At 51.6% G+C, this 13,134-nt stretch overlaps 1 protein-coding gene across 1 annotated transcript; it reads left to right on the top strand.

Moving 5' to 3' along the window:
- The first annotated feature begins 657 nt into the window (after window positions 1-657).
- On the top strand, window positions 658-5,819 carry LOC116951529 (neuropeptide B-like). Its single transcript, XM_032970223.2, has 2 exons — window positions 658-1,211; window positions 3,524-5,819. Exons 1-2 carry the CDS (start codon window positions 843-845, stop codon window positions 3,650-3,652), a joined length of 498 nt encoding a protein of 165 aa, XP_032826114.2. The 5' UTR covers window positions 658-842; the 3' UTR covers window positions 3,653-5,819.
- The last annotated feature ends 7,315 nt before the right edge of the window (window positions 5,820-13,134 follow it).

Below are 13,134 nucleotides of genomic sequence, written 5' to 3'. Positions count from 1 at the left end.
ACAGATATCAATTAACACTGCGTGAGGTCTTCATTCAGCAGTGGACTTAGACCAATATCATTGGACACTGCGTAAGGAGGTCTTCATCCAGCAGTGGATAGAGACCCGGTGCTCCGACACGCGACGCCCATGCGTGTGTCCGCAACACTTAATATGGAGACACTTGCACATACCGTAAACTGGGGGTCTGTGTTTTTTTATTATTATCACGGGGTAATTAAATGATTGAAGCGAGTAAAACGTATCCCGCTGTACACGAAGCTGCGTGCAAGGTACAAACCTCGAGACGAAGTTGATGGGGGAGCTGACGGAGATGAAGTTGATGATGATGAGGAGGAGGTGCATGAGTAGGAGGATGAGGGTTGAGAAAGAAGGCAGGGAGGGAGGTGTGAGCGTGAAGCAATGCCGATGATGATGGTGGTGAGGAGGACGACGATGAGGTGCTTGTATGAGTGTGATGTTGTTGAGAATTCAGTTAAGTGGGTGGGAGCGTGGGGGGGGGGGGGGCTTTGAGGTCGATGATGATGAGCAGGAGGATGATGATGAGCAATGTAGGAAGATGAGTAGGAGGATGGGTAGGCGGCGAGCACCATGCCCCCCTCACAATTTCGCCCATGACGTCAACCCCCTTTCTCAAATCCCCCTTTATAAGGCACGGGGCTTACAGCCCTTCGCACCAACCACTGACAGAGATCAGCACCACCGCCACCAACCACCACCGCCACAAACCACCGCCGCCACCACCACGAGCAGACGCTGTCACCACCTCCACCACCACCAAACAGCAGCCGCATCACCACCACCACCACCAACTTACCATCGGCATCATCTCTCGAAACACCATGAAACCTGCTAGCGCTGCGGCCACCCTCGCGTGCCTGGTGCTGGCCACTCTGGTGGCCGACCCGGCCGAGGCGTGGTACAAACAGGCCACCGGTCCTAGCTACTACTCAGTGGGACGCGCCTCGGGCCTCCTCTCCGGCATCCGCCGCTCGCCGTTCGCGCGCCGCTCGCTGCCCCCCGCGGACGGCGAAGCCGGAGGCGCGGCGGGGCCGGCGGCGGCGATGCCCGACGATGACGAGGAGACGGCGGCGGCGGTGGTGGCGGCTCGGGGCATCGCGGACGCTGAGGGCGTGGAGCTGGTGCGCAACCTTCTGCCCGTGCTCATGCAGCAGCATCCGAAGCGCGTGGGCAGCGCTGGGCGCGGCACGGTGCGTGAGTGTGTGAGTGTGCAGGCGTGGGTCGGTGTGTACAGGTGTGTGTGTGTGAGTGTGCAGGCGTGGGTCGGTGTGTACAGGTGTGTGTGTGTGAGTGTGCAGGCGTGGGTCTGTGTGTACAGGTGTGTGTGTGTGAGTGTGCAGGCGTGGGTCGGTGTGTACAGGTGTGAGTGTGTGTGTGCAGTCGTGGGTCGGTGTGTACAGGTGTGCGTGTGTGCATGCGTGGGTCGCTGTATACAGGTGTGTGTGAGTACAGACGTGGGTCGCTGTATACAGGTGTGTGTGAGTGTGCAGTCGTGGGTCGGCGTGTACAGGTGTGTGTGTGAGTGTGTGTGCAGGCGTGTGTCGGTGTGTACAAGTGTGTAAGTGTGCATGCGTGGGTTCACTGTGTACAGGTGTGAGTGTGTGTGCAGGCGTGTGTCGGTGTGTACAGGTGTGCGTGTGTGTGTGCATGCGTGGGTCGCTGTGTACAGGTGTGAGTGAGTGTGTGTGCAGTCGTGGGTCGGCGTGTACAGGTGTGTGTGTGTGTGAGTGTGCAGGCGTTTGTCGGTGTGTACAGGTGTGTAAGTGTGCATGCGTGGATTCACTGTGTACAGGTGTGCGTGTGAGTGTGTGTGCAGGCGTGTGTGGGTGTGCCCAGGTGTGCGTGTGTGCATGCGTGGGTCGCTGTGTACAGGTGTGCGTGTGTGTGTGCAGGCGTGTGTCGGTGTGTACAGGTGTGAGTGAGTGTGTGTGCAGTCGTGGGTCGGCGTGTACAGGTGGGTTGACAGGCGTAGGTTGGTGTGTACACGTGTGTTTAAAAAAAGAACTGCTTTTTTTTGTTTAGTTCCTTATCGTTTCCCGCGCACCTCCGATTAGCACGGTTGGCTACGTACGGCGCGAAAGAAGTTCAACATACATACGTACAGCCGTGGAACGGTGTGTACAGGTGTGGGTACAGGTGTGGATATGTGTGTACAAATGTGTGCACATATGTGCGTCGGTGTTTGCAGGCGTGTGTACAGGCGTGTGTACAGGCGTGGGTCGGTTCACACAGTGTGTCACAGGTGTCTTTATTTCTAGAGCACTATTTCGTGCAAAATATGCAATTCAAAGTGCTGTGCAGATTAACGAAAACATTGTAAAAATACGAAATCACAAGAACAATAAAAGCTATTTCCATACAAAACTATTTTGCATTATAATAATTTGCTATCGAAGGGATATCAAAAAATCTCACACTATAAAAAATAATCTTAAGTAAAAGCAAGTTTTAAAAGATTGCGAAGCCCTCAGATCCGCTGGCAGGCAGTTCCACAAGCCTGATGAGACCCAGAGGCTTAAAAGCGTCCCGGGGTTGGTTTCGGGTTAAACAAACTGCTGCCGGTTAATGTTGGCCTCCGATCAGCGCGGTTGCCTACGTACGGTGCGAAAGAAGTTCAACATACACACGTCTGCAGAGCCAATATGCCCATGGGCTAAACGTGTATATTGATTTATTTAATTGACTGGCATGTGAAAACACAGAGCCTAATGGATGTCTGCTTGTGCCTGTGTGTATACGTACATGCGCCTGTGTACGTAGCCGTGTCCGTATCGGAGTGCCCGTGTATGTATCTGCATGTGTCCGTGTGTATATAGTAGTGTTGCGGTTAGCGCGCTGCGCTACGGACCTGGCGTCCCGGGTTCGATTCCCGCTCACGGCCAACACCAGTGACGATTATCTGAACCGGTCCTGGGCCTCCCCTAGGTCGACTCAGCCTCAGAATGAGTACCTGGTGCGATGTGTAAACATCGCCACTGGGGAGCCAAAGGCGGCCGGGCGTGGTGTTTGGCACCCACCCCCTCGTGCGCCGTGCCTTCACAGGTGCTCGCTAACAGCACTTGACTCTATAGTCTGTGCACCCATGTACCGGTGTGTGTATGTACCTGTATGTATATACACCCGTGTACCTCGTGCATATACCTATATATACACCAGTGTGTCTATATATGCACATGTTGAGGAGCGGTAGTGTAGCACTTCGTGCGCTGTGCTACACGATCCCGGCCTCCCAATCATCTGAAACGGTCCTGGGCCTCCCCTAGGTCGACTCAGCCTCAAATGAGTGTCCACATCGCTCTCTGGGGAGCGGTGGTGCCGGCCACCCACCCTCTCGCGAGTCGCGTCGGCCTCGCTTACAGCACTTTCCCCAACAGTCCGTTAAGGCTATCGCGTATGTACCGCGTGTGTGCGTGTGCGTGCGTGTGCGTGCGTGTGCGTGCGTGTGCGTGCGTGTGTGTGCGTGTGTGTATATCTGTGTGCCTGTGCCGCTCCCTCCGCGCAGGGCATCTGCGTGAAGGACGTGACCCCGTACCTGCAGAGCTGCGAGCCCCTGTCCGAGCTCCCGGCCACTCTGCAGTGCAAGGCGGAGGTCTACCTGACCCTCGACTCACGGGACTGCCTCTACCCTTGAGCGCACACACGCGCCAAGACACACGAGCATACATACACACGTGCACGTGCATATACACACACACATACACACGCGTCAAACCTGTTCGTCAGATGAGTCCACACCACCACGCCCCAAGCACTACTCATCTGTCTCCCCTTTTCTGAGACCCCCTTCCCTCCTAATCACGTCTCCCTTCCTCCCCATGTCCCCCGTCTCATCATCATCGTCGTCACCATCATCACTGTCATCAATACCAATGCTACCAACGGCACCACCAGCATTAACGCTAATTATACTTTACCGCGATTATCACCACATCATCACTAGCATCATCACTACCAGCACCACCACCATCAGCATCCCCATCACTACCAGCACCACAAACATGACCATCGCAAATCATCACCACCATCACAGTCACCAGCATCATCACTACCAGCACCACCACCATCATCACCAGATTTCCGAGACATAGAGTGGCAAATTGTGATCAATACAAAGACACAGGTTCCACCGTATAGCCTGGACATACTATTGAGGCAAGTGCTGTTAGCGAGCACCTATGAAGGCAGACACGGCACACGAGGGGGTGAGTATCCTGCACCACGCCCGGCCGCCTGTCTCTCGAGTGGTACACGTTTGAGGCTGAGTCGACCTAGGGGAGGCCCAGGACCGGTTCAGATAATCGCCACCGGTGTCGTTGGCCGTGAAGCGAGAATCGAACTCGGGTTCGCCGGGTTCGTCGCGCAGCGTAGCGCTAACCGCTACACCACCGCTCCCCACTGACAAACACAAACCACACACGCGCGCCTCGGCTCCTCCAACCCACGGGCCCCTGCGCGCTCCATCGCTACACCACTGATACACAACACCCGCGTAGACCGCTCGGGTTGCAGCGAAAGGACTCCACGACTACGATATATGGCACGAAAAATAAATACAATGTTTACCGATAATCGTATCGTCCGGTTTTTTTGGGGGGGAAAAAATATCGTTGTCGTGATTATTGATGCTGAGTATATCTCTCTTAATAATTTTATTTCCAGACATATGTTTTAAATAACACGCTCAATATTAAAGGTTGTAAATAAAACGCTTATGAGACGTTGTTCGACAATGAAATAGTATTCCTACTTACATAGACAGCAAATCGAATACAAGGACCGGTTCAGATATTCGCTGTAGCTGTTATTGGTCGTGAGTGGGAATCGAACCACTGGACTGCACACAGTCATATACGTGTGTACACAAAGACAAAGATCCCCCGTATAGGCATCACAGACTGTTGGGGGCAAGTGCTGTGAGCGAGCACCTGTAAAGACCGGCACGGCACACGTGGGTGGCCGGCACCACGCCCGACCGCATTCGTCTCCCCAGTGGCGATGTTTACACCTCGCACCGGGCACTCATTTGAGGCTGAGTCGACCTAGGGGAGGCCCAGCACCAGTTCAGATAATCGTCGCTGATGTGTCGACACACACACACACGCATACATACCGATACATACATACAGACCCCCTAAACCTACACACCAAACACAGTCCTACACACAGACACACTCACAAACTAAACACCACGTAGATGCACACGTACTGACAGAGATGCACACACATACACGCGCACACACAAAGGAGCACATTAACGACACATGCACACATGCAGATACACATACATAAACACAGAGACATATATATACAGACACACAGGCGTGCACACACAACTAAGTACATACGTACACCCGGACATACACAAACACACAAAGACAAAGGCAGGCAAACACACACACATTCAGACGCCATAAACACGCCGTGTTTGTGTTTCCTTCACCTATTGCCACGTTGTGCGCGTCGTGCGCCCATCTGTGCCTCAGTGTGTGCGTGTGAGTACGTGTGTGTTTCTTGTGTGTGTGTGTTTGCTTGTGTGTGTGTGTGTTTGCTTGTGTGTGTGGTTTTTTTTGCTTGTGTATACGTGTGCGCGCGTGTCTGTAAAGATCTTCGTGTGTCTATGCGTGCGCACATGTGCGTGTGTGTTGGTGTATAAACGTGTGTGTGAGTGGGTATCTGCCTATGTGTTTACATGACTACATGCAACCAGACTTTGAAAATATCGCGCGCTCTCTCTCTCTCTCTGTGTTCGTCCGTCTGATGCTAAGACTTTGGTCCCCATTAAAATTAAAATAAATCTCTATGCTGTATTACTGCGCTGTTACTGAGTGAGTGAGCGAGTGCAAGGGCGGGGGGAAGAGAAGACCAAAGAGCTGCTGGTGGGAGATACTGAGTCTAAGGCTCTCTGACTTGATTTGAAGCTTTCGTGACTGCAGGAATTACTCTTTGGTTCTTTCGGTAAAGTCACGTAGAAAGAAAATAAATTAAATAATATTTAGTTATTTAACTTATTTTCTTGCTACGTGATTTTCCCGACTTTAGCAAATAAATTTAAAAATATTATAAGATTAAATAAAAAAAAATCTTTCTACGTGACTTCACCGAAAGAACCAAAAAGTCTAAGGCTCTCTCTCTCTCTCTGAGCCTGAGTTCCAGGGTGAGTGTGCCGTTATATGGGTCTCTATGTGAGTTAATGGGCCACTGTGTGAGTGTATGGGTCTTTGTATGATGAGTCTATGGGTCTCTGTGTGATACGTCTATTGGTATCTGTGTGAGGAGTCTATGGGCCACTGTGTGAGTCTATGGGTCTCTGTGTGACGAGTCTATGGGTCTTTGTGTGATAAGCATATGGGTCTCTGTGTGAGTCTATAGGTCTCTGTGTGACGAGTCTATGGATCTCTGTGTGAGTATGGGTTTCCTTGTGAGTCTGCGGGTCTCTGCAGGAGTTCATGAGTCTCTGTGTGTGAGTTAATGGGTCTCTGTGCGAGTTTGTGGGTGCACATCTTCAGTGGTGCCCATTTATTTATACAGCTAACAAGAGTGGATTACTTGATATCCCCACTCCTTCCAAACGGTTATACACAGGCCACGCGCCGTCTCTTGTCAGCTCCGGTCCAAGGCCACGTGCATGGATAGCTGTACACGTGCGTGACCGACGGGTTCACTGTGAGAGAGAACGCACGACGATTGTTCAGTGGCAAAAATGAAACAATTCAATTATGGCTCTTGTTTTGTCAATCCACTGCTGGACGTATGCGCGCCAAGCCTTCACGGGGGCCTACACTGAATGGCTTAATAACCTCGATATCCACTGATAACCTTTGCACATTTCACATTGCAACGCGAAAGAAGAAGAAAATGATGACGACAAGAATGATGATGAGCCGAACTGACTCTCAAGACTCATTTTCAGCAGCGCCCTATATTGGGAATTTTGGCCAATTCCATTAATAGGACATTTGGCTTCGTGTTGGGGAGAAAATCGGAGAGCTTGGAAAAAACCCGCCACACTTATGAGGGGTGGGGGGGGGGGAGTAAATGCTGAAAACTCTGCACAGATGGATTCAATAATCCAATTGCTGAATTGCCATTTCCCAGCCACGTCGCAGCCCAAGTCCAAAATCCTACGAGGTCGGCCGCGTTCAGGGTGATCTGGCCGTAGGTTATAGCCCAAAACGTCAGCCAACTCTATAAAGCAGTGCTGGTATCAGCAATTATGTCCAATAATGTGTCAATCCACTGCTGGATGAAGGCCTCCATATGCCTTTCTTTCGTGGGTGATATGTTGACCATACTTCACCACGCTGATCAGGGCGAGTTGGTGAAGCAGTGTACAGCGACAGCGCCTGTTCAGATGTTAGCCCTGCTCGGGAATCGAACTGAGGTGGCCAGGGTCATAGCGCATTGCAGGGTCCCACTGCGATAATAATGTTTCTGCTATATGAGTTACGACTGCTATGCAAAAGGGCCATTTCTCGAAACGTCATAGGGCACGCATGGCTTAGAACAGAAATTGGGTTCATCGAGATAATTAGAGTGAGATGGAAACATTTTCCAAATACAGGTCTCCTTTTATGGGCAATAAAAGTGAGTTTATCGACCATAGGAAACTTATTGACCGAGGGGGGAGGAGGGAGGCGGGAAGGGGGTAGGGGCAGTGTGGAGGGGGGGATGAAGGTGGGGGGAGGGGCAGTGGGGGGAGGGAGTGAGCGGTGGCTTTGCGCAGTGGTTAGCGCAACCTCCCCGCGTGGTGAAGTATGGTCAAACTCCAACGACCGACACGGCGTGGAGAGGCGTCCATCCAGCAGTGGATCGTCAGGGCTGTAACCGAGTATAAATTTTGACTTAAAAATTTCGTGACTGCAGGAATTCATATTCTTGGTTCTTTCGGTAAAGTCACGTAAATATAATTCATTATTAAATACATTTTTTTAAATTAAAATAATACAAATTAAAATAAAATGAAAAATAATTAATTGAAAATAATAAAAGCAAAAAAACAATAAAAATAGTCAAATAAAATTAGAAATAAAAATGAATTGAAAATAATAAAAGCTAAAAACCCACGACGTTTCGATCGCAACACAATCGAGTATATTTAAATTTTGATTTAAAGTTTTCGTGACTGCAGGGGATTCATATTCTTATTTTATTGTTTCCCTTCTACGTGACTTTACCGAAAGAACCAATAATACGAGTATATATATACGTGACTTTACCGAAAGAACCGCGTACAGTTATTGTTGGTGTACGTAAAAAGGATAACCTTTGTGTGTGTGTGTCCAATAAAAGTTAATATATTGACCGTGTCATTGACTCTTCTTCGTTATCATCATCGGCCATGGTCAATCCACCGCTGGACGAAGGCCTGCCCTCGAAGTCGCCGTCGCTCACCATCACGCGATGCGCTAATCCACCCAGTAACTGCCCCACGAGTTGATTCCATCGCTCCGTCTCCACGGTCAATGGCCCCGTCGATGTTTGCACGCTCCGCAACTACGGAAAGGCCCTGGACCGGTTCGAAATATTCACTGCTAATGCCACTCTTGCGTATGATGGCAATACGTGCTGGAGCCGAATGCCAATATCGAGGTCCGCTTTGCCATGACGAGGGGGCTTCAGGAGAGGGCCCGCGTGGTTTCTTTTTTTCCGGTGCGCCTCCCACGTTAAAGAGTTGCGTGGCCGTGGGGTCCATCGATTGGGTTGCGTGGCCGCAGTCGCACGCGCCACCGCGGCTGGTGTTCGTGATTATCCATCAACGGAGGTAGAAGAGCGCAATCGGTCTCTTGATGCTCCGATGCGGTTCATGGTTGGACGTCTGTGAACGACTGAACGACCGCACATCTGTGGAAAATTAGAGCTTTGTGGCTCATCGGATTCCTCTCAAGTATAAATAAATATTCTGATTCTCAGCTTAACACGTAGGTTTTCGCGACCAATATCATCCATACTAGAGGGTTTTTTTCTGGGGTCAGATCGCGTAAATATATAAATGTGTCGTTAAAAAATATATGGCTGTCGCCTGATTAAGCTAGTTGTAATTACTGGCGAAACGTCGTACTCAGATTGTAAATGTTGTGGCTTGGCTCTCCAACACAACTGGCGTGCTGTACAAGTGCCGAATTGGCCACGTTCTGTTTACGTGACAACCCTTACTTTTTTCTGATCGCTACCGCTGGTGTTGCGATAGAAATGTCGTAGTTTTTTGTTATTTTCTTTTAATCTCCGTGACTCCAGCGAAAGACCCGAAGAATATGAACCCTTACTAGTTGGCTGTGTCGGGTAGTGGCGGGTTTTAACGACACATTTAGATATTTACGCATTCTGATTCTCGTCACGCCACCGAGTGTCTTTCGAGGAGGGATGGCCAGAGCCAGCAGGTGCAATCATGGTGTGGGGCTCGTAATGAGGCGGTGATTCAGGACATCCGCGTTTGTTCCACTCGGCTCGCCACGAGCGTTCTTCCGCAACCGGGCGAGAAATGTTCACCGCTTGATGTTGCCCCCCCGTGAATCGGGACTCTTAACTCATCGGGGCTCTGACTCAGGGAGTAGTGCGCTCACAACAACGACCGCACCGCTCTCCGTAGGTGTATGTACGTTGAACTTTCTTTCGCACCGTACGTAGCCAACCGTGCTAATTGGAGGTGCGTAGGGAAGACAACAAACGAAACAAACAAGCAGTTCTAAAGAAATGAGTTTTTTTTTTTTAATCGAGATGCGAATATCGGAAGGAAGAGCGTTCCAGACATCCACTGGGGAGACAAAGGACGTCCGGGCGTGGTGCTGGCCATATCACCCTCTCGTGCACCGTTCCACCTTAATATGTGTTCGTTCATAGTCTCTCAGGGTTTCTGGGGTGTCCGTGCGTGCGTTTGTATGTGGGGAACGGTGGTGCAGCGGTTAGCGCACTACACACGCTTTGCAATCGCGCGCACCGAGTTTGTTTCGCAACTCACGTCCAACATCGGTGACGAACACATCTCGATCGGTCCTGGGACTCCCCTAGGTCGGCTCGGCCTTAAATCAACACCTTTATGCGGCGTGTAAACATTCGCGCATTGGGGAGACAAATGCAGGCGGGCGTGCCTCTGCCCAACCACCGCTTCGCGCGCGCCGTTTTCACGACCTCAATAGGCGCTCGCTCGCTGCACTCGCCCCAAATTGCCACGCCGTCGGACGTCTGCCCTCTGCGTGGGTTGCTTTGCTGCGCGATTGAACGCCAACGGAGCGTCGCGTGAGTCGCGTGCGTCGCGCGCGTCCGTCGCAAACAAAGTCGCGCGCGGTGAAGCTCGGAACGACGCTTGCGCGGAGACGGAGAGCGAGCAGGATGAGGATCGAGGATGACAGGAGCCGCGCGCGAGTTTGTGCGGGGGTTGAGAGGGGGGTGGGTGGTGCCGCGGGCGGCCACGGCCACGCTCCGTTAACTCCGGCAGCATGCGAGTGGCCCTAGCCTGCCTGCCGACCTCCTCCTCCCTACCCAGTGAGCGCCCTGTCACCGGAGATGCGTGCGATGCCCCTGTCAGAGAGAGAGGGAGGGCGGGGATGGGAGGATTGGAGTGTGATGAGAGTTGCGGTGGTGGTGGTGTAAGTGGTCGCTAACGGCACTTGCCCCAACAGTATGTTAAGGCGATACGGGGGGTCTTTGTCTTTGTCTTGGTGGTAGTGGTGCGTAGTGAGTGGTAAGCGCGCTGCGCTACGAACCCCGGCGACCCGAGTTCGATTTCCCGCTCATGGCCAACACCGGTGACGATTATCTGAACCGGTCCTGGGTTGACTCGGCCTCAGTTGAGTACATGGTGCGGTGTGTAGTAAGCATCGCCACTGGGGAGACAAAGGCGGCCGGACGTGGTCCTGGCCACCCACCCCTCGTGTGTCGTGACGGCCTCTAAAGATGCTCGCTAACAGCGCTTGCCCCAAAAGTCTGTTTAGGCGATACGGGGGATATTTACCTTTGGTGTGCGGTGAAAATGGTCGGAATGTAATGAATGTGCAATGAGATTATGGTGTGCGTGATGATTGAGTGCGATGTGTGGATTGGGATAGCGCTGTATGATGAGAATGTGGGGTGTGATTCATGGCTGGGGCCGTGGTGATCACAGCGTGGTGTGACGAGAGCGTGATGTGTGATGGTGAATACGTAGTTGTGTGTGATGAGAGTCGTGGGGGTGTGATGAGCGAGTGGTGTTTGGCGAGATTCTTGGTGCGTCATGAAAACGATGTGCATGTGTGATGACAGCATGGTGTGATGACGCGTGGTGTGAGTGTGCGTTCCTTGGTGGGAGCATCAGGTGCAAGTAATACCCCCACTCCCCCCGCTCCCCCCCCCCCCCAACAGGTGTTAAGGTTAGAGGTATGTGACTCATCTAAGTCGGCTTCGCTTTAATTCCATCTGACGGTGCGCGACGAGGCCGTGATGACCTCATTCTCCACCCTGGTGCACGCGGAACATGTTTCTGCATCTTTCACAATTTCATTGCATTTGTCCCGTCGGTGTCATGCCACGAGACGGCGCGTCCATCCGGATCTCTTCCGGCAGTGAGCGGCGTGCATCTCCCCGTGCCAGAGAACGGCCCGCGGAACGAGGTGTCACAGAATCACTTTTGTGATATTGATTTGTCCACATCCTGGGGAGTGCTGAACTTTTCGCACACGCCCTGCTCTGGTGAAATGTCCGTTGCATGGCAGCCGAACACATTTATTTTTTCCACTGAAGTGGTATCTAGGCCCTGGGAATGCATTGCTAAGTGGATTGTGCTCACAAGAATACATCTTCCCACGCTGCAATGTGCCAGCGACATTTTTCGCATGTTTACTTTATCATATAAATTCGTTTATGTAGCAAGGCTTTGTGATTATTGAAGAGGTTGTCCGACACTTAGTAGCCACTATTCGTGTAACTATTCATATGTTTATTTTTTAATTGGTCACCAGAAATGTTTTAAAGATGTAATTATCATCAGGTCAATAGTGCAATGTGCGGGCTCCAGTTCTTATTGTCCACTATATATTTGGTCTACATGTTCTGCAAAAGGCCCATTACCCTAAACGTCGCCTATTATATATTTTTTCCCTTCAACGCCACAGCGTTATTGACGAATGTCTTGAGTCTCTTGTCATTTTTTTTGGGAGGGTTTTCAGTTGTAACATTTCGTCAATTGTGAAACGGAATGTCATGCATTCAGTGCGCAGTCACTGGGAGCTGGCGTGAGACCATCACCGACTGGCTACGCTTGGGAATCCGGAATTAGTTAGCGGGCGACCGAAACTCGGATTGAAATTCAGAATCTCAGCGGTGGCACTCCATTCTCTGACCTCTGCGACACTCGGCCACCTCCAACCCCCCCACCCCCACCCCTGGGAGTATGAAGCAACTCTGTACAGGGTGGCACAGAAATCAGGACACAGCAGCTTATTCCACCCCTTCATGAATCGGACCGGCCTTAATAGGTGCTCGCTAACAGCACTTGCCCCAGTAGCCGATACAATTCTATACTCTACAGGGATCTTTGTCTTCGTTATGTGTGTGCGTGTGAGAGAGTAGGGGAGCGGTAGTGCAGTGGTTAGCGCACTGCACTACGAACCCGGTGACCCGAGTTCGATTCTCGCTCACGACCACAAACACCGGTGACGATTATCTGAATCGGTCCGGGCTCAGGTCGACTCAGCCTCAAATGAGTACCTGGTGGCGATGTATAAACATCGCCACTGGGGGAGAAAAAGGCGGTCGGGGGAGAAAAAGGCGGTCGGGCGTGGTGCCGGCCCCCCCACCCCCCTCGCGTGGCGTGCCGACCTTCATAGGTGCTTGCCAACAGCACTTGCCCCAACAGTCTGCGGACGCTATAGGGGGATCCTTTACCTTTGGTGAATGTGTATGCGTGAACATCAGCACTTCAGAAATAAAAGCTGGCGAGCACCTATTAACACCGTACCATCCTTGCTGATGTACCGTATGTTCCGTATTATAAGACGCTCTGGAAAGTAAGACGCACCCAAGACTTGTGCCCGGTGTTAATAAAAGTGTACAAATGTGGTCTCACACGCACACGCATACACACCGGATTATAAGACGCACCCCTAGCTCTGCGTCCTATGATCCGAATGAACGGTCGGCGCA

Source organism: Petromyzon marinus, chromosome 43 (assembly GCF_048934315.1).
Source record: "Petromyzon marinus isolate PM22_M1 ecotype Great Lakes invasive population chromosome 43, UKy_Petmar_22M1.pri1.0, whole genome shotgun sequence".
Classification (NCBI taxonomy): domain Eukaryota; kingdom Metazoa; phylum Chordata; class Hyperoartia; order Petromyzontiformes; family Petromyzontidae; genus Petromyzon; species Petromyzon marinus.
The sequence above is the reverse complement of the archived record's forward strand: the minus strand, read 5'-3'. Positions and strand labels throughout refer to the sequence as shown.